This window comes from Alligator mississippiensis, chromosome 5 (assembly GCF_030867095.1).
Source record: "Alligator mississippiensis isolate rAllMis1 chromosome 5, rAllMis1, whole genome shotgun sequence".
Lineage (NCBI taxonomy): Eukaryota > Metazoa > Chordata > Crocodylia > Alligatoridae > Alligator > Alligator mississippiensis.
Window position 1 is genome coordinate 34,703,893 of NC_081828.1, and position 20,991 is coordinate 34,724,883.

General features: G+C 38.6%; 2 protein-coding genes across 5 annotated transcripts in view; both read left to right on the top strand.

The window, feature by feature from the left end:
• The window catches only part of TLCD4 (TLC domain containing 4), a 70,284-nt gene extending 66,061 nt beyond the window's left edge, over positions 1 to 4,223 (top strand). For both annotated transcript variants that reach the window (XM_019479075.2, XM_014599674.3), the window contains one exon: positions 1,825 to 4,223. In XM_019479075.2, the coding sequence (XP_019334620.1) occupies positions 1,825 to 2,140 (316 nt within the window). In that variant the 3' untranslated portion in view covers positions 2,141 to 4,223. The remainder of the gene's footprint in view (positions 1 to 1,824) is intronic.
• Positions 4,224 to 10,821: 6,598 nt separating this feature from the next.
• Positions 10,822 to 19,856, top strand: LOC102575147 (holocytochrome c-type synthase). 3 transcript variants are annotated; one of them, XM_006266547.4, is made up of 7 exons: positions 10,822 to 10,922; positions 12,069 to 12,226; positions 13,048 to 13,196; positions 13,596 to 13,744; positions 16,049 to 16,168; positions 16,937 to 17,023; positions 17,215 to 19,856. In XM_006266547.4, exons 2-7 carry the CDS (start codon positions 12,115 to 12,117, stop codon positions 17,411 to 17,413), a joined length of 816 nt encoding a protein of 271 aa, XP_006266609.1. In that variant the 5' UTR covers positions 10,822 to 10,922; positions 12,069 to 12,114; the 3' UTR covers positions 17,414 to 19,856. The 3 variants fall into 3 exon arrangements, with proteins under 3 accessions (XP_006266609.1, XP_014455257.1, XP_019334684.1); XM_014599771.3 differs by having other exon boundaries at positions 10,835 to 10,940; XM_019479139.2 differs by lacking the exon at positions 10,822 to 10,922 and adding an exon at positions 11,012 to 11,146.
• Positions 19,857 to 20,991: the final 1,135 nt, after the last annotated feature.

Genomic DNA, 20,991 nt, shown 5'->3' on the forward strand with positions numbered 1-20,991 from the left:
CAGCTTGATTTGAAGACCATACTCTCTCTGGATAGTTTTCAGCTGCAATGATGATGATCATTGCTGCCCTGTATTTTTTGTTAACTGTTACTGGATGCTCTGGAAAGGAGCAAGGTGCAGTGGGCTGCATAGTGTCTCTCCCTTCTCTAAGAAGGGGCTGTATCAGGATCCATCTCAAACTGATGTTTGGCAAGTCCAGCTTTTAAGTTAGGAAAGAGGGTTGGAGTGATAAAGAATCACACAAGCTTCATTTTTTGTCCAGAAGCTGTCTGGTGAAGCTTTCTGACCAAATCTACGTCCCTTCTGTATTGAGAAACCCAGAGGACACATAATATAATTTTGCTCTTAGTTGTTTTAATGCAATATGAACTGCACTGACACTATTTGCATTATACATTTCTCATTGATGAGTCTCCAGGGTAGCTAACAGCCCAGCATTCTCCATGAGCATTAAATTCACATTAACAAACTCATAAAGGATTTGTACATTGTTGCAAGATCTACATAGATTTTTCTTTAATTTCCTTTATAATTCTTTTCTGCACTTCTTTGGGGTGTTGATTTGGTTTTGTCCATGTACCAGGCAAATCCACTTTTTTTTTCCAGGTTAGTATAATTTATGTAGTTGCCTACAGCTGGTGATAGGTGAAATACAAATAGTCAGTCTAATTTTCTTTTGTTGTTGTTCAGTGGGTACATGGACTATTACCCCTTTTTCCAGTTATTATTTTTTTCGCCTTTCTAAGTCTAATGCATGAAGCTAGTGCAGCACATGCATAATCATTACAGATGCACAGCAAGTATAATCAGGCATTTATGGGCATCAAGATAAAGCCAAATCAAATCCAGAGCATCTCACAATATGACCACAACTCTCAGTAGTAAATTTACAACAGATGTTGACACTTGATTTTACAGTATCAGTTTTAATAATTATTATATCTGTTGCTTCATGATAAGTAGTTCTAGTTGATTTTTTTTTTCCCACTGGTGCACAATTAATGTGTGTTCTTTATTTCTATCCTCTGTTTCTTTCCTTAACCTTCCACAGCTACACATGCCCAGCATGGTGGGATTTTACTGTAAGTTTTAGTGAGAAGGAAAGAAAAGATCCTAAAACAATGCCAATTACTTCTTTATGAACTGAACTTGCAGGTTCTCCGTGCCAGATAATTGTTTATCAGGGCATGAAGGGAGAGAAAATGTATTCAAAATTACCTTTTGCTTATTTTTTTTGCGTTCTCATAGGCCTCTCTAAGCAGCAGTACATCTTGTAATATCTGCACCTGAGATTTGGTTTGGCCCGAACTGAACAATGAAAACCTTACTAGGACAGAAACAAGGCCCCGATCACAAAAATCAAAAGCCGCATATAAACATAATTGGAAGGTGTTTTGATCTAAATTTTTTTGGCTCAGGATCACCTTTGGCAAAAGCTGAGTATTAGTTGCCTATCAGTCAGTCCAAATTGAAATGTTCAGAGAATAGAAGAAAAAAGTTTATTAATTCTAAATTTAACTTATGAAACAACGTAGGCTCTTGCATACTGAAATGTGCAGCCAGTTACACATTAATTTGTACTGGTAATTTAAATTTAAGATTTTCTATATGCTGTTCCTTAAGAATATTATATTATAAACCTTTCATGTAAGTACTGTATGTTACACCGTGCTTTACACAGAGGCAGTTAGCTGGGGTGAAGAGCTTGCAAACTAAGCCAAGAATCAGAGCAGCAATTCAAGAATGGGAGGATGCTCAGGAAGTTAAGGGGGGATTTGGAAAATCTGAACCCTGTTTGGTTTTCTTAATGTTTCTCTCTTGCAGGTGGTTCTTTGAAGTACTGGGATATCCCAAATCTTCAAAAGCCAATATCATCAATGGGGTGCTAATGACCGTTGTGTTCTTTATGGTGAGGATTGCAGTCATCCCTTTCTATTATGGCCGTGTCATTTCTGCATTTGGAACAGAGGCTTTCCAGAGACTGGGTCTTGCAGCCCAGAGTGCCTGGATTATCTCTAGTGTTGTCTTGGATGTTATGAACTTGATGTGGATGTTCAAGATTACAAAGGGATGCTACAAAGTTATTTGTCTCATTGGACAAGAAGAAGCCAAAACTCGTAAAAATGGAAAATCTGAGTAAAAATGCTATGTGAAAAAACTAAATCTCTCTCACCCTCTCTCTTTCTCTCTCTCAAAAAAAGAAAAGAAAAGAAAATTGAGTTAATAAAATTCACATTTTTGCCATAAAATGCTCCTTTGAGAAAACAAGATCTTGCCTCTCTACCGATAAAAACTTTCCCCTACTACACTGCCTGCACACCCAGAGCCAGTTCTTTTAAGACAGTCTCATGAAACAGGGAAACAATGATAGAGGCATGATAAATGCTGAACAGACAAATGAACTTAAAAAGAAATAGGCCAACTGGTTGCTGGGTTTCTCTACCAGTATGTTCCTAAATCGTTTCACTCAGGTTTCTCAGAGAAATGCATTTTTAAAGCCTGTAAACATCAGGATCCCCGTCTCTCTCTTTTTAAAGTTCTGGTGATGTAGTGCAAGTCTCTTGGCATGTTCTTATGCTTTCTTTATTAATGTTTGATGTTAACAATCAAGACTTGGTCCTTCACAACTTTTTAATTTTTTTCAAGAAAAGCTACAAGTTTAGCTTTGATCATATGAAATCTTTTACTGCTTTTCTGCTGCCTTATATGCATGAACACAATCTTTTGGGGGACTTATGAAACAGTTTTACATGTATACTCATATAATATAGTGTTTGGGGTATTTTAAAAACCTGTTAGAATATACTGATATTGAGGAATGACTTTTGCTGTGTTTTATGTACATCCAGGAGTATTTATTTCTGTTAAATCTGATCAAAACTCTTTCATAGGTTAACAAGGTAAACAGTGTATAGAAACAAAGTAATTCTCGCTGCAGTGCTCTCTCCACATGAAGGCTGCTGCTACTTTTATGAGAGACATTTCAGTGATGCTTCTGGACCTTTTGGGGTGTAAACAGTTGAATTGTAAAGAGAGTTATGTTTCTGTATAAGTGGCTGTGTGATTCATAGCAAGCCCTGCTTTTTTATCAGAGCCAACCCCCTGTTTATATTGAAACTGAAGTTTTATCAGTCTTATTTTTCCTTGTTATTCAGACAACTGGAAATGTGAGGTGTTGAGCAAAGAAAGCCCTTCTTCGGATTAACAAGACTTTTATCACTTTATCCAAACAGAAATTTTTCCTCTGTTCCCTTCCAAACTGTTGAACAAATCTGTAGATTGGCAATTCATATCACTGGGGAGAAAGTTTCTGTTTTTAGAGCCACATAGTTGTCTACAGATATTCTGTGTTCTCTTTGAGCACAACACTTTGAGTGATGTCACTAGGAGAAATCTGAGCACGTAGGAAGAACAGAGTATCAAAGATATGCTAGTTTGAAAGAATGGTATATTTTCCTCTATACTATTGTTGTGGAATTATGCATGTCTTATGTATACGTGTGTGGTTTGGTTTTATTTTTCTTAAACCAGATCTTCTCTTGGACTATTTTTTTTCCTTTTGATTTGTCATTGCTTGCTATTTGTGATGCTGTTTGCTAATATGTCATGCTAAAAATGTGTGTTTTCAGTTTTATACATCTCTATACCATTGTTGTAAACTACTTTTAAAAAAAAACAGTTGATAAAATCCTTGCCCTGTTGGGATATGGATTTTTTCCTTCCATCTTCTTTAACAGAATCTTACAAAACAAACTCTCATTTTCAGAGGCAGATGCAAATGTATGCCTGTGACGTAATGTTGGCATGAAGGGGGAAGCTTTTTAAAACAGAAGGGAGCAGGGGGAGGGGAACCCTTTCCAAGGAGCAGCTGGTACTTATGACAAACAAGTCTCCACCAGTCCTCAGGAAGATGCTGCAGACTGTGTTTCACTGCAGTGCAGCCAAGGAAGTTCAGTTCTTGGCCTCAGTTCTTTATGGTTTGTGTGTTTTGAATTTGATTCTCATTGCTGAAGATGTAGTTTAATTATTTAATTCAGTCACTTTCTTTCAAAAGTAGGGAATTAGAGATAATAATTCAGTTCCTCACCTATACTTAACAGCCCCATTGCTTTGTGTACATGAGTAGTTCAGTCCTAGAAAGCATAGTAACTTTTTGTTTAGCTGTCACTTTTGAATTGGCAGAGTGCCTTGCCTTGGGTACAAATAAATTCATATTCTCAGTATACTGATTTCTGTGGCTTGTTTTGTTAATAAAAAGGGTGTTTATTTTGTCTTAACTTTTAGGTTCTGGTAAAGTTGTAATTTAAACCCAGCCTGGACAAAGTACAATATGCACACAGAGGCAATTCTATTGCATCTTCTTCTTCTGATTCAGTAACTCATTTGGTGCATTTTGTAGTGACTTAGTTTTCTCAAATCACTTCATTTGAAATTGCTTAAAGTGTGTGGGGGGGGTTGGTTTGTTTGGGTTTTTTGGGTTTGTATTTTTTTTAAAGGAAAAACAGTTAAGCATGGTGCTTTTTAGTTGTTAAAATGTGGCAGAATGAAACATTTTTTGATACAGGAAATTTATTTTACAGCAAAAAGTTGTCTTTATATGATAATTCATGTAAACTGTGTTGGAAATCTATCCAATTTAAGCATTAATCTTTTAATGGCATTTGAATTCCACTTAATTGTTTAAATTCATTGGTTTCAATGGAGAGCCATAAACCTTAAAATGGTCTAGTCCCATCATTGCCACTCAAATCTTGGAATGGTTTAAAAAAAAAAAAAAAGTCATGTCACAAATTGGACAATGAACTAGAAAATCTGCTTGGAGCATTGGAAGGGGCTGAGCTAGATATTCCATCTTTTAACTAATTTGAGAAAATGGAATTGCTATAGAAAAAAAGAGTAAATATACCTAATCATATGTGGTATGTCAGCCCATTTTGAAATGGGTTTTATTTAAATTTTTATAATTAAACATATTACCTGGTTATAACTCTCACTCAATTTAATGCAGCTTCCATGTGTGAGAAACACCTTTTTAAAATGATCATTAACTCAATTACATTGGCACAAGACTAATATCCAGACAACAGATATCTGTTTTATGGACAGAATATACGTGTCCTAAATTTTAGAGCTTTTATTTATATATGCTGCTGATTAAGATGCAGCAAATCAAGTAATACAGGTACTAGTTCCTGTTTGTTTTTCAGCTACATTCAGATGCTGCAGTTGCATTAGTCTAAACACTGGATAATTTGCCTCATTTATTAGGGTTTTTTCTGCTTTCAGAGTTTGATTACAAGCATCTGCCTTACAAAAGACCTAAGGTTAACGTCCAATGAGCGGGTGTATTTATCTATGTATCAGTTTTGCAAAACTCTTCTGGTCCTGCATGAATAGTGTGGTTTTAGGATTGTGGTAGTTGTGTGTGAAGTTCCCTTTTTTGGGAAGGGATACAAGGGGAAGGAAGGTTTATAGATTATAAATATCTGGAAATTTATATCTTTGCTTATTCTTAGTCACCATAATAAAAAGAGATGGGCAAGACCTTGTGTATTGAGATACACATCCTCCAGAACTGCTATTTTTTGTGCACAGGCAGTTGTTTATAGCTAGATTTTTGCCTTTAGAATTTGTCACTCTCTGAAACGCTAAAATGCATTTGGTGGTTCCCTATTGAATTATCAGAGCTGAGATGAGTTGCAAGAGGCTGTCCAGATAACTATCCTGCAAGGCAAAACTCATTTTTCCCTCCTCCTAGTTTAGTGTCCAAGCTCTGCTGGCTGACATGTCAAGAGAAGGTGGTAGGGATCTCCATTACCTCTTCACTAAATACTCTGCACAATGCTGTAGAAGACTACCCTTGCCCTAAGGAGTCCTGCATGCACACACTTGCATAGTCAGTAAGTCTTAATATGGAAATCTTAACTATTGTATCTTTTTTGCTCTCTACAACTTACCTTTTTATTTTCTAGCATTTCTCACTGTCTTCTAGAAAATTCAGATTGGATTGGGTTATTGATAGTCATCTTGTGGAGGATCACTGTCTGGATAGGAATTATTTTATATTATTTTATTTTGGAACTTCCATGTTTAATTATCAAACTGTCACGTGTGTGGCAAAACCTTGCCATGGTGTCTAGTATCTTTAGTCCTCAACAGTTATACCTTCATCCATGTTCTCATCAAATTAGTAGAGTTCACCATCATTTATAATGTTCAGTGTTTTATGTATCTTGTTTTCCTTTCCCATTTCATTCTGCAAGTAGCATGTAATATGAATATGAGATTCATTGCGAAGGAGATAATGCTGAAGGATGTTGGTATATAGGTTCTCTTGTCCTGGAATATTATTTCCTACCTTTTGATCTTTTGAATGGAGTGTAATTTTCAAAATAACTGAATGGATGATGATACATAAGCTTTTACTATTGCATCCCACTCATGTGCAATACAGAAAGAGAATATGCATTAAATTTTTTATTGGCCTGATGTGAGTTGTAATGAATTTTAGTGGAATTGGGAGACTTGTATTGGAGAGCTTCGTAATAGACATTTGTATCCTAAGTGGTAAGAATTCCATAATTCTGTGTTCCTGGCATTCTAAATCTACTGAATATTTTCAAACTTGTCCGAATATGGAGGAGTTCAATAAGCATTCAACCTAGCTACTATAAATTTACCTTCTCTTGGGGTTGAAAAATATCCCATTGGCAGGGAGATGAGACAAGATGACCTTTTGTTCTTAATCTCCAAATTTTAGGATAGATTTTTTTAAGGCGAATAACGAATTGCTCCAGACTTATAACAACAGTGTTAAAATAAGTTCAGAATAAGTTATTTAAAGAATGGGAAGCAGCTTAGTAGTATTATAAAGTCTGTGTTGTCAGCAGAATGGGGAAAAATTCCCTCTGTTTCAGTGTGTTGACCATCTTTTTCATTCTATGCTATGCGAGTTCTTGATTATTGACCAACATGTAAAGGGGACTTCTGTCATCACTTCTAATCGGTATCTGTCTAGTCAATAAAAAGATACTAACAGAGTAATTTACAAATGTTACTTCAGCTGCTACATTTTTCCCAAAGAGAAAGGGGCACTTTAAAATGACTCCAAGTATGGGCATGGTGCAATATCCACCACTGAGAAACATGACAGAAATGATAAACACTTTTGATAGGGAATTAGCAAGTGGTCTGAACTTTTTGACACGTGAAAAAGAGTAAGTGAAGGCCTGAAAAAGAGCACTTGTGGACCTTTATTAAATAAATGAATAAAAGCCTGCTTTCAAGCCTCAACAACTGATGACAAAAGCTTCCCTGAAACAGCACTCCTGAGACGTTATAATATCCTTATATCAGATAACTGACAACTGAAGACGGGACACGTCGCTGAGATCCTGAAGCCAGAAACCTAAAAATAGTAGTTCTATACTCATGGACTTTGGCATTAACTAATCATGGCAAAACCACTACCTGCTACACAAGTGGAGGCTCTGATTTGCCAATATCTACTTGAAGTCTTCTGTTCCAGAGAAGAAGCCTATTAATATGTTGCCTGTTAATATGCTGTTGAGAGCTCAGTGGTTTATCACTATATTGTACCTTCATCTGGTGACGCATCTGTATGATGGAACACCAGCACGCAGATCGTCAGAGGAGTTGGGGTGATAGTTTTATTTTAACGGTAGCAAGTGGAAATCTCTGAGCCAACCTCTTACTTTATAGATTTGACCCTAAAATCAGAGGTGTAACAGCTATGGTCTGTGCCCTGGGCAGCAAAAGCAGCAGGGGCTGGGCTAACAGCAGCAGCTGCCATTCTTGTACTCCTGCTAGTTGGGCTTCCAAGGCTAAATGATTACTGTAGTTGTAATACTAAAACCTGAATGAAGAGCACATCATGGTCTAAGAAGCTGAAGGTAGCTATGAAGGAGTAACTTTAAAGTATGTTTTGTATCTTGTTAGGTTGTTCTTAGGTCACTTTCATGGTGCGATGCTCCACATCAAGAAATATGTACCATGTTAAATGTTGAATTCTGTATAGTTCAGTACTTCTTTTCACAGTCTGAACTATTTTATAATTCAGTATATTACTTTTACAGGCCAGTAAGTAGAATCTAAAACACAGAAGCAAATAAAACACTGTATGTAATATGCTTTTCTCATTTATCTTGTTTGTCAAATAGAGCACTTGTTTTATATGAGCAAACAGAATATTAGATCTCTGGGATTTTGGTCCTGATTGGATCAAGTTGCATGAGGATTCTCTTTTTAAAGTTTAAATTTGGTATTTTATAAATTGCAATAGGTATAAAAACAACTTAATCTTGTATAGGGCTTCCCATACTTTTAAATGTAATGCAGATTTTCTTTTAAAAAGCTAACTTTGTTTTCCATTGCAGGCTTGGAATAATGAGCTCATTGCTGAAAAAGGCTAATAATGAGCTTTAGTAGAAATATGCAACTTGCATAAATATTATGCACAAAATTTGGTAAAAATACATTTTCCTCCTCTTCCCGTGCCCCGACTCTCACACCAAGAGTACTTTTGGTATTTTTTTGCTATACCTATCTGTAGATATTAGGTAAAATGTTTCAAATGTAGAGTTCAACTGATTTACAAATTTGGGGGGAAATGTGAGACACAGTTTGGACAAGTGCAGTGGAGTCAATAATATTAAGTCTTGCATAGTCCTCTGCCTAAACACACAATTAGTAAATGCAGTGTGAAATGCCATACACACAGACTAAAGATGAAAGCTGTGAAATTTGAGGCAGTCAGTGCTACTGGGTCATGACAGTCTTGTTTACGGTAAAATCAACCCTATAGCAATATCTAATAATACCATGATCACATTGTTGAATACAAACTGAAATGGGTCCTGATTGTAACAGCAACCACTGTCACTGCTGAAATTTTTACAAAGGCAATGCTAATTTCTGTGAATTTGTTATTAAGGTAATAAAGTTTAGTAATATGAATAATTCAATATTGTGGGCTTTCATTAAAGTTTTGCTTGTAGAAAAAAATATTTAAAAACCTGTTTGCATTTCACTGCTGTTTCTTTATTATCTAACAGCCTTGCAGTTTTATAAAAAGTTCATGCAGGATGGTTTTAGTTAAGGTATATGCAGTAATGTCAATAAGCAATAAATAGCATGCTATACACAGGGTATTGGTCTTGATCCTTCATAATAAAGGAAGAGAATGCAGTTTTACCTTGTATAATTGTTTTTCTAAAATGATAGTGTGATAGAGTGTGTGTGTGTGGGGGAGTTGGGGGGCTAGGCGGGTATTTTGGTTTTTGAAGAAGAGAGCAAAGGGGAACTGATGCAAAGGGGAACTGATGTATGCTGTATTTAGAAAGGTGTACATTACACCATTACTAGAAATTGCATGTTAGATCTTATTAATTGTGTGTTAGGGAAACACGCAGCAAAAGCTTTTTGCTTTACTGGTTGTTTTTTAATATGCAAAAGTATGTAGGATACAACTGAGGCTAATTTAAAAATCTTTATTTCCTTATTGTGAACAATTGCAATTATATTAGAAAGGATAAATATATTACAGATATAATACCACTTTTATATGTGGTTACATGCATAATTCTAGTGGCGCTCAGGATGATTATTGTCCACACAAAATGTTACGATAACAGACGATGACAGTAGGTAGAGGCTGAATCGCTAGATTAGTAATTTCTTTAGAAAGTGACATGTACTGTAACTATAAATCCCATGTAAATCTGAATTAACTGGATTTCAGTTGGGTGACTGCTGCCTTTTTCCTTCCTAGCAATTATTACCCTAACATAACATCATACACCTAATTGAGATCTGTTCTCCTTTTGAGACCATCAGACTTGCCAGACATCTCACTTTTGTTTCTGTGCTACCTTCAGGCCTTTTTTCTTCTTAAAGCTAAGTGTTTAAAAAAAAAAAAGTGACAATTATCTTGCTTCTTCCTATTCACACCTTTTTAGCCCCGCTATTCCAACCAAGTCTACAATGAGTCCAGGTTTGGTAACTAATTTTTTTCTTTTTAAATTTTTTTTTTGCATAAGTGAACTGGCAGTGTGCAAGTCACATGAATAGAGCTTCCAAAACATGCCCAGGAATGGAGGGCGCAGACAGAAGTGTAGCTTCCTACTGTAACTTATGGTACTTTGCAGGAAACCCCATGAGTTACAGCTATCCCCAGGGCCCAACAGATGTTTGCTGTTGGGTCCTGGGGACTGCGAGATAAGCTACAGTTTAGAGTGGCTTTGTCTCCATAGCTTATCTTCCCTAGCAGTGCCCCTGCCTGCTCTCAGCCCCAGTGCTGTTTATAAACCCCAATCTCTAAAATTGACTATTCAAAGCAGCTTTTTTGGGCAGCACCTCCTCCCTCAATCATAAAAAAAGAAATTACACATCTGCTTGCTGGTGGGGAGTATATCCTTACTTTTGATGTTGGTGGGATTAAAAGGGCCTCCTTGAAGAGGTGTGGCTCGTGTCTGGTAAGAGCACAGCCGGGGGCCAGTGCTGGTGCCCAGACATGGTGCGTGCTTGCTTTCCCCTGCACGGGGCGCGTGGCCGGGGCTGGCCCTGAAGTGGGCGGAAGGTGCATCCTGCCCCGTGCCCCGACTCGTTCCCAGGCAGGGGCAACTCACCAGAAGTTCCCAGTCGGCAGGGGGGGGGGCGGGGCGGGGCTGAGGCTGCCCCAAGCACAGAACGCGGCGAGGCCCCGCCCCCGGCGACCCCGGAGGGGCGGGGCATGGAGAATCCCACGCGAGTGCGCAAGCGCCACAGCCGTCGGGCTTCAGTCGGTGTCCCACGCTGCCCCGTGGCTCCGCCCACTCCCCAGCGGCGCAGCCGCAGACGGCCAGCAATGACGCGGGAGCCTATCAAGCCTCGCGAGAGGCCGGCGGGGGTTATTTTCCTCCGCGGTGGGTGCGCGCGGGCAGGTGCGTGGGGCGGCGGGAAGGGGGAGGGGGAGGGGTGTGAAGTGCGCGGCCCGCGTTGGGCTGCTCGCAGCCGGGCGGGGCCTTCTTAGGCCATGACCTTGATGCTGAGCAGGCGGGCCCCCCGCAGATCCGAGTCAGGCGTGCTGAGGGAGAGTCTCTCGCTCGTTGTCATCTGCCGCCGCTCTCCTGAGCGCTGCGTCCCACGGGTGCGGGGGCCTCTCTCCTCTCCCCTACTCCCGGCCCGGCCCTCCCCTCCCCTCCCCTCCCCGCTGCCCTCGGGTAGTTTCTAGCTCCTCCTGGTGAAGTTGTGCCTGTTTCTGCTTCAGTCTTCAGCCGAGCTGCGCAGCCGTAGTGCCCTGGCCTCTTAGCAAAGCTGCTGGTTTATTTTTAAGTGGAGAAAAATGTGCGTGGTGTTAATGTGATGATGCGCTGCCCCACCTGCATCGTTTCAATTGCTCTTCACTGCTCTAGATCAGCCCTGAACAGCTTCTCACACTGCAGCTAAGCGTGAGATGGATACTTTTTCTCGTGCTTCAGGAATATGCCATTAACTTTGTATCTTGGCAGATTTGAGAGGTACAGAGTCATAGCAGAGTGGGGCTGGAAGGGACCTTAGAAGGTCATCCAGTCCATCCCTCTGCTCAAGGCAGGGTCATCCCTAACTAAACCATCCTAGAAGAGTACGGGCACCTATACACATGCAGCGAGGTCGGAGAAGATGCACGTGTATCAGCATCCCCATGCTGAAAAATGACGGCAGAGATGCTTTACCTAAAGCTCATTTGACAAGCTTTAGTTAAAGCGCCTTTGCTGCCATTTTTCAGGCCGGGGACACTGAAACGTGAAGCCTCCAGGTGCTTTAATTAGAGCAACTCTCAGAGCCATTTAATTAAAGTGCACCCTGTACTCCTGGAGCATATCTGTAAACATCCTGTGAGTCTAACCTGCTCTGGAAAAGCTTCCACAGGTAGAAGTACTGCAGCCTCTGGTCTGTTGACTTTTTTTTTTTAATACACTCACTCTTCCATGCCTGTGTTCTCATTTCTGTGTAATAATTTTTGATGCAAAATGTGGGGGTTTTTTGGTTATGATTGTTTCGGTAGTGCTAACTATGACTTTGTATTCTAGATGTGCAATTTTTCCCAGCAAATTTGATCTAAAAATAAAAGTTGCTATGGGTTTGTCAGCGTCATCTCCATCCCTTGCAGTTCAGTCACCCAATGTATCTGAACATCAAACAGCATCTCCACCTTCAGAATGTCCAATGCATCAGAAAAAAATGGAAGGTAACTATGCACACGACTGAAGTGAACCCGAACTGAACCTTGCAAATGTGTTCCAAAAGGTGTTTGTCAAGGATGGGAGGTTCCTTATCAGCAGATAAGTAGTGGTCATATGGAAAACTGCCTCTTTCAAGATGCAACTTGCAAATAGTCGCGTTCATAAAGGTAAAAAGGGCTGAGCTTGTCACTGAAAGTCTTCATAGTCCAAGCCATTTCATGCTAGTGCCATGATTCGGAATTCTCTCTTCAACAACAGTGCAATATGATATACATCAAAAGTTCTATTTCTTATGTTGCCAAACTTGCAGTTTTATAATGTTATGCCATATATTACTGTGTTAGACTGCACAGTTAAATGAAAATAGGAGTAGAAAAATGTTACATATGTGCAGATCAGTTGCACGTCAAACCTTAGTTTTTTGCATTTCTAGACTTTGGTGACTAAGTGAAATATAAAATTTGTATTAATATAGATGCAAAAAACGAAGGCAGATTTTTTAAGTGCATTTGAGGAGAGAGTGGTGTTTTACTAAGATGAAAACTAAGGATGTTGTCATTGTAAGAATTATCAAGTAATATATGAAAAGATATACATTTTTTAATTACTGATTTAAATTCAAGACACTTGTTGGAGCTACAAGCATATGGAAAAACTTACTGATTTGTTTCTAAGTGGATGGAAGTAAATGTATACAGTGAGGGCTCAGGGCTGAGAGAGTTGACTGCATATCTACCATGTATCGTGCTTTGACTCTTCCCATAAAGTTACATTTTATAAATTGTATTTTGTTGTAGTGCATCATTTAATATCTTCTCTATTTCAGGTTGTGCAGTGCACGTAAAATCATCTGACCAGGGAGCTGAAAACCAAAACGTTGTTCCTGCACATCAAGAACACGCGTATGAATATGTGGCGTGTCCTGTTAAATCTAGTTCATCTCAAACAACAGATGATATAGACCCCAGAAATATGGTAACTTTGGTTTAGTCTTTTTAAGATCTCTTTTCTTCTGAAGTCTGACCATGAAAATGATGATGTGAGCATTGTGGGAGTTGGAACAATGAGTTCTCTTTCTGAAGACGTCTCTGAAGCAGGCGATCTTAAGCCTTTTTCGACTTAAAGAAAAAATGCACTGTGGAGCTTTGGGTTACAACAGGGGAAAAAAGGCTTGTGGCAATCTTTAGTCAAGCATGAACAAGAAATACCACCTCCAAAAGCAAGCCAACTATTCCTGTAGGACCTTTGACATGCTTTTCAATTTCTCTGTAGTAACTACTTACCTATACGTTGACCCTTCCAGATACTGATATGATATTAAAATGTTTGTATTATATTATTATATTAAAATAAGTGATTATTTTTGTTGTTTAGATGCCACCTCCTAATCAGGTGCCATCCCCAGATCAACCATTTCCACTGTCAACTGTCAGAGAAGAGTCTACCATTCCTAGAGCATACTCTGAAAAAAAATGGGTTTATCCTTCAGAGCAAATGTTTTGGAATGCTATGCTTAAGAAAGGGTAAGTAACTGGGACTTCCCCTAATAGTATCCAGGGTATCCTGAAGACTCTAGAATGATTCACCAAAGTTCACTGATATTGTAGCAGTTTATTAAGGGACTAGTTGGCTTCAACTAGTAAGCAGTTGACTTACTTGGAGAGACAAATGGCTTTTTAAAAATCTGTCCTCTTAATAAACTGGTTTCAAAGATCATGTTTACTTTAGAGGTAAAGTTACCTTACCATTTCAAACACCAATCTACTGGATTGATCTTTGTAATATAGGGACCCCAAGGCAGACAAGTTCTGCATGGTTGCCTGGAACTCGATTAGACCTATACTAACCGTTTAAAAATAAAACTGTTAAAAATGTTTGTTCTTGCAAGAAGCTTAGCACTGCTAAGCTGCCAGTTGTACTAATAACAACATGAAAACTAAAATGGTTTTAGCAACAGTAGGATTTCTGTTTAAAAAAAAAAAAAAGGGCAAAAAAGAACAGCCCACATCCTAATATAGACAAGCCCTAAATGCATAGCATGTTTCTTATGGCCTAAAAATATTTAAGAACTAATGAATATTGTCTGATTTGCCACTTAATATTTATTTGTATGAAAGATTTTCATATTTGGGCTGTCATTCTTAAATTGATTTATTTTCAAAGCAATTGATGTTAAAATATAATAGTTGCTGTAGTATTACATTTCAAAACTAGTTAAAATGTAATCAATTTGTAATATTCATCTTGATATGGCAACCCTGATCCTATGAACCCTTGCACACATGTTTACTAGGGCTGTGTGAAGCTTTGGTCACTGATCCTATTCAGAGGAGATTCGGCCCGATTCAGCAGCCGAATCGAATCAGGGGACCCGTTAATCACTCCGAATCAATTCGGAGAGATTCAATGATTCGGCCATAGACACAGTTTTATATGTTTTCCCTACGTACCCCGAGGTACCAGGCACGGCTCGTGAATACTGAGTTGGTGGGGTGGCTGGAGCATCCCGGGGGGGGTGTCCTGGGTCTGCTGCAGAGCGCACAGGGGACCCCCTCATGCCCCGGCTCAGGGACTGGTGCCTCCTGGGTCTGGAGGGACACCTAGGGTCCCCCTGCAGCCAATTGCTGAACTGTAGAGGGTGTCCCCCACGCACTTGGCAGTGGACCCAAAGGTGGACCAGAACTATTTCCAGGCCACTTCTGGGTCTACCGCTGAGCACACATGAGACCTCCCCTGCATTCCCATGGAACGCTCCATCCGCTCCACCATTTCAGCGTTCATGAGCTGCGCCTGGTACCTCTAGATAAGTAGAAAAAGTGTATAAAGCTGTTTTTATGGCCAAATAGCTGATTCTCTGAATCATAATCGAATCGTCAGATTCAGCTGAATCAAATTGGGACAGAGATCCAAATCAGCAAATTGAATCACTGTCCCCTGAATTGGGCCGAATCCAAATTGAATACTGCCTGCTTTGCACACCCCTAATATTTACTCGCGTTTAAAAATGGGGGTATAAATGTTAGCAGGATCTGGGAATTGGAGGAATTTCTACATGTACCTTTAAGGTACTAGATATAGGATTTTCTGTGCATTAAAAGTGAATCTGGGCTGCTCCCTACACACATTTCAAAAATTCCTTTGTGAAAGGTAAAATAACTGTACATCTGTCAGCAAATTGTAATACTCTGATTTGGCACAAGCATTTTGACTAACTTAACTGACGTCTGTGGGTTTCTACTGTGGTAACGTTTGGTAATTATGGCTGCTTCTACACATGCTTGGGATTGGGGGGGTCTTTTTAATTAGAGCAGGTCCCGGACAGCTACTTTAATTAAAGAGCGGCTCACCGTCACTTGGGTTAAGCCCCTGCACATTTCAAAATGTCCGTTGGATGCATTATCTAAAGCTCATTTGCCAAGGTTTAGATAAAGTGCCTCCACGGCCATTTTGAAATGCTTGGGGCCTTACATGTGATGGTGAGGCAATGTTGGAGCATTCTAAGTAGACTGTGGAGCAGACTTGATTAATTGAGTCTGGATGTGATTAATTGAGTCTGCTCTGACACATTCTAATTAGAATGTGATGTGAACAAGCACATCTTTAAGGACCCTGTAGTTTTACACAAAGTTAATATGGTTGTCAAGAAGCCTAAGTAGGGAGCAGGGAACTAGGAATTAGCTGAGTTCTAATTCTGGCTCTGATACAAACTTGCTATGTGATCCCAAATCTCCTGAATTTTATGCTTGTCAAAATCACTGATGGAGGAAAGTGATAAAGTTAAACTCCGCTGTTTGAAAAAATTTCCAAAATGGTATTCTTTTTTTTAGGTGGAGGTGGAAAAAAGATGACATCTCTCCTGAAGATATGACTAATATTATTAAGATTCACAATCAAAATAATGAGCAAGCTTGGAAAGAGATTTTAAAGTGGGAAGCTCTTCATGTCGTGTAAGTATGTTTGAGATCAAAAATAAAAAGCCTTTGTTTTAAGCTAATACTATGCTGAGTCTTTAAACGTTGGAATGATTTCCAGTTTTCCTAAAAAATGGCCTAAAACTTGCAGTAGTGTGTAGCAATATCTTTTATTAAATTGGATTTGTCATGGTATGGATGTTTTGTATTGTTTGCTTATATGGAAATATTTGGGAAGTTTGTCCAGGTACATTTGGCAGACTTGGTTAAATTGGACCTGAATGAGTTATTACACTGCCAGACTTGGTCAGAATTTCTGTAGTATAGGACCTTGAGATCTATTTATTTTGGACATGCTGTCTTTTTTTTTAGAATGCTCTTTGGTACTAAAATCCCTTTGCTAGGAACAAAGATTTTAGATGATCCAGCAGCTTGAGTGTTGAGACTCAGCTGACTTCAAAGTGGAAATTACATATAAATACTTACATTAATAATCTTATGGCTTCCTTCCTAGTGGGAGATATTGATAAACTTTTAAAGCATGCTAAAATACAACCTTTGCTTTTTCTGAGAGAGCTTATCACTGGCTTGTAAATCTGTTTGTTTTTTTTTTTACATATTTTTTTTTTTTTTTAAAGTTGGTTTCTTATAGTGTTGGAAGAATTACATTTTTTCCTAAGCTCTATTTTTAACATATTTGTATATTAGTAAAGTTCTTAATACTGTTTTATCTTGTTTAAATTGTAACTTACCAGTCTTAACATAAAAGTACCATTTTAATCGTGTTTGCTAAAATATATTTAGGGAATGTCCATGTGGACCAACATTGATTCGATTTGGTGGTAAAGCTAAGGAGTATTCACCAAGAGCCAGAATACGTTCATGGATGGGGTACGTGTAAAGGCCATAAATATGTTTTTATGCATGCTGAAATACCATACCTGAAAATGGACAGAAGCAATCATGTTTTTATATGTATTGTCATAAATTGTGGTGTCTGATTTTCTTTGCTACATGTTTATAAAGTTCATAATCTTGATTTCATTTAACAAGTTAACTACATTGTCTGTCTTTCATTTTAGATATGAACTTCCTTTTGACAGACATGATTGGATAGTTGATCGTTGTGGAAAAGAAGTCAGATACGTTATTGATTATTATGATGGTGGAGAAGTAGATAAGGACTATCAGTTCACCATCTTGGATGTCCGTCCTGCATTTGATTCCATCTCTGCTATGTGGGACAGGATGAAGGTAGCTTGGTGGCGCTGGACTTCATAACTAGCTACATACTATGTAATCAACACCTAAAACTGTATTTGCTTAAACTGAAGAGGAGAAGAGAGTGGAACTTTAAATAAAGTTCTTAGTGGCTATACTTACCTTAATTTGCCAACATTATCCTTCCTCATTGGGAGGCAGGGGGATGACATGTCTTTTTCTTATGAACTGGTACTTCATGCTGTCTTTAAGTAAAGAATAAGGTATGTGTCTTTTTTCATCTGGTCAAATTTTGGTGCTCCTAGTTTCCTTAGAAAAGAACAGAAGAATTATCACAAAGAATTTTCTGCAAATGCTCAAGGTTTTCAAAGCTATTTATGAAGTCATTTTGGAAAGTGAGGTGGAAAATCCTAATGTGTGCTTTATGGTTGATTTAAAGCTATAAGGCAAAATTAATTAATCAAGCCCTACGCAAGCACATTGAGGCCTTGACCCTGATTGGGGTCTCTGGGCACTACTGCAAGGTGTTTTGTAAATGCTTTTAGCTGGTTATTATAAACAGAACTCAGATTCTCCTCATGGTGGGTGAAATAAAACAATCTAGCTAAATGATTACAGCAAGCAATTACTCTTGTTTTATTTAAGGTTCTGTGTTGTCATATGCTGGCATTTTATTTCTTCAAATCTACATTTTCTCAGTTTTGCTCATATCTACTCTATTTAATTAAAAAAAACCCTATAGCATTTAAGTATTTTGTATTCTAAAAAGGAGGTTAATAGATATTTCTTTCAGGATGTTTAAAAGTACTTGTCTTCTTTAGCTACAGTCAAGGGCAGAATTAAGCTTTTTGTAGAGAGAATGTGATGCCTTCATTTAAAGAGAAAAAATAATCTGACATGTTCAGCTTGCACTACAACATTCAATTCTCACATCTTGCATTTTGAAGTGTTTTGCAGGTGTGGTAGATAATCCCTATATATACTGTTAAAAATTTAGCCTGATGAAAAGCAAATGATAAGCTTCTAACTTGATTGACTTATTTCTATGTGTTAGGAAATAATTATTGCATATGTTTTAAATATCTGGACAAGCTTGCATGTTGTCCAAAAGGCAGCAGGATTTGTAATAGTTTTGTAATTCAGTGCTCCCAAAACTTAAGGGTTATAGGCATCAGGAGCTAGCTATAAGCTTTAAGTATTTTTTGGCATGCCCTGCTCTTGTGAGTGATTGATCCCTGCATAGCACTCATGTCATTTGGTTTCCTCACTAACCCCATTATAACCTGCTTAGTAAGAATTTTCTTCACTAAATCCTTAAAAAAAAAAGTCCAGTATGAACAGATGAACACTAATTTTAACTTGGCTGAAGGAGTCTGTAATCAAATTTATACAGGAAGCTGCTTTTGGGATCATCAACCCATCTTGCCTGGAATGATTTTAGATGGGGCTGATCCTGTCTTGAGCAGGAGGGTTGGACTAGATGGCCTCCTGAAGTCTCTTGTAGGCATTCTTTTCTATGATTCTACCTTAGGAGCAACTGACTCGACGAAGCTTCAAGTTTGAAGGTAGTAACATAAGAGTTCACTTCAGAGATTTCCAAACTGTATTGAATATTATAAGTAAATTGTGGCCTGATATCTTTTGAAAAGGAGCTACTTCTTTCTTTACTCATTCCTGTTCAGAATAACTGTATTCCACACCAATCTGAACTGGAATCCATTTTGAACAAAAATAAGCTCAGTGAATCACTAGTGTGCGACACAGTTAATAGGAGGATAAGTATGGCATCCTGTGTCTGATGTTTGAAAGGTTACTGGCCCCATACAGTATAACCTCATGAATCTGGCATGCTTGGGACCGAACACTTGCTGGATAGCTGAAAATGCCGGATTTTTGAAATCTGAGCAGCGGCCAGTCATGGAGTGACTGGCAGAGTTGGGGAGGGGGGTAGTAGCAGGCAGTCTCAGAGCCTCTGTGTGCGGTGCAGGGTGGTTAATAATAGTGGCAGCAGCCACATGCAAGCTTTCCCGTCCACGTCTGGGGGGGGGGGGGGAGCGGGGACTAGTTCTTGAGTAGCAACTCCAGTGCTGGATTTCTGAGATCTGGATTCATGAGGTTTTACTGTATTATTAGTCAGAAATACCTGGTGTTTATGTGGTGTTCCTTGCAAAATCAGTGTTGATAATTTGGGATACATACACTCCTTATTTCTTATGCAAAATCACAGAAAAATTAACAGTGCTTAAATTATGTATCAGGAATTTCAAAAGAACTAGTTTACCCCCACTGACTGTAATTTTGATGGGTGGCTCATTACTAAAATAGTCTTTGGTAAAGAACCCAAACAAGATGCACACTTGCTTTGAGTTATTTGTCTTCTAGTATGCCCCGTCTTATATGCATAGGATCAGGTTTGTTCTTTGCTGTGTTGCTGCTGCTTACAAAATGTTATTTGAATTTTCCCTTTTGTTTTAATAAATAGACCTGTTTTTTGTTTTGTTTACTTGGCTATTATAATATTTTTCTAGTTTTTTGAGCCAAACTGGTAGTGTCAGTGATGAGCTTTCTCTGGTTTAACACAGTGAAATGATCCCTCATTTGCACAATTTATCAGGTTAGTTATTTTGCATGTAAATGAAAAGCTATATCTTTTGAATAGTACACTCTACATATTCATTGAGAGAAACTGGGAAGAAATGAGGAGTCTACTCAGTATTAGCCAGCTGTTTTAATAGATGTTGAAGAAGTCATGTGTCGAGGTATCTCAGTCTTGGATTTATTTTCTTACTGAAGTGCCAGGAGATGTGAAGGAAGTGCAGATATCTGAAATCTTGCTACAATCCACAGCAAACCAATTTCCAGAGCCCTTAGATTTTTAGGTCAGACCCTCAGTCTATGCTTTAAAGAAAAAAAAAATCCACGTTCTGCTAGAATTAAATCCTTTTGAACAAAAATTAGATGCTTAGAAATGTTTAGTCAATTTAACAAACAAAAGGAATTGTTATGTGCCGATAATAAGGTGTTTGTCCCTACAATTGAGTTCCAAATTTTGTAGGCTTCATATATCTAAAACGTCACCCCTCCCTGGAATTTAAAGCAATGGGCAGATACCTTTATACATTTGAGATTCACAGCCTGTAATCCTCCTTAGGTCTTAGAAAACATGGCTCAGTCCTTTCAGTTTTCTAAAATGTAGCCTGGTGCTAGTGGGGTGCACCTGCTGCCCATCTTATATAATATCCAGGTAATAGAGAATTTGCTTTCCTCCGTCTGACTTAAAATCCACAGGCACTTATACATGTGATGCCATTAGCATGTACACGTGACAGAAACATCACTTTGTGTGGCTTAAGGGCATCAGAGTGTAAGACTTGGGGGTTTAAAATGACTTGCATTATTGCAAACAAAACTACATCTGGATGTAATTTAGTTTGCAGTTTTGGAAACTGCAACGATGCAGCTGTCAGCTCACACCCTCAGCTGCAGGAGAGGCAGGCAGGCTTCACAGAAAAAAAGGATCAGGCTCCTCGCTGCTTTTGTCTTCAGGAAACAGTGAGGGGCCCAATCCTTTTATTTATTTATCTTTTTAAATGGAGTCTGCCCACCTCTCCCGCAGCTGCAGGAACAAGTTGCCAGGG

Excerpts from the sequence above, each read along its gene's own strand:
- LOC102575147 (XM_006266547.4), top strand. The coding sequence starts at position 12,115 with ATGGGTTTGTCAGCGTCATCTCCATCCCTTGCAGTTCAGTCACCCAAT. Across the intron at positions 12,227-13,047 it reads GCATCAGAAAAAAATGGAAG|GTTGTGCAGTGCACGTAAAA; the intron begins GTAACTATGCAC and ends TCTCTATTTCAG. Across the intron at positions 13,745-16,048 it reads AATGCTATGCTTAAGAAAGG|GTGGAGGTGGAAAAAAGATG; the intron begins GTAAGTAACTGG and ends TCTTTTTTTTAG.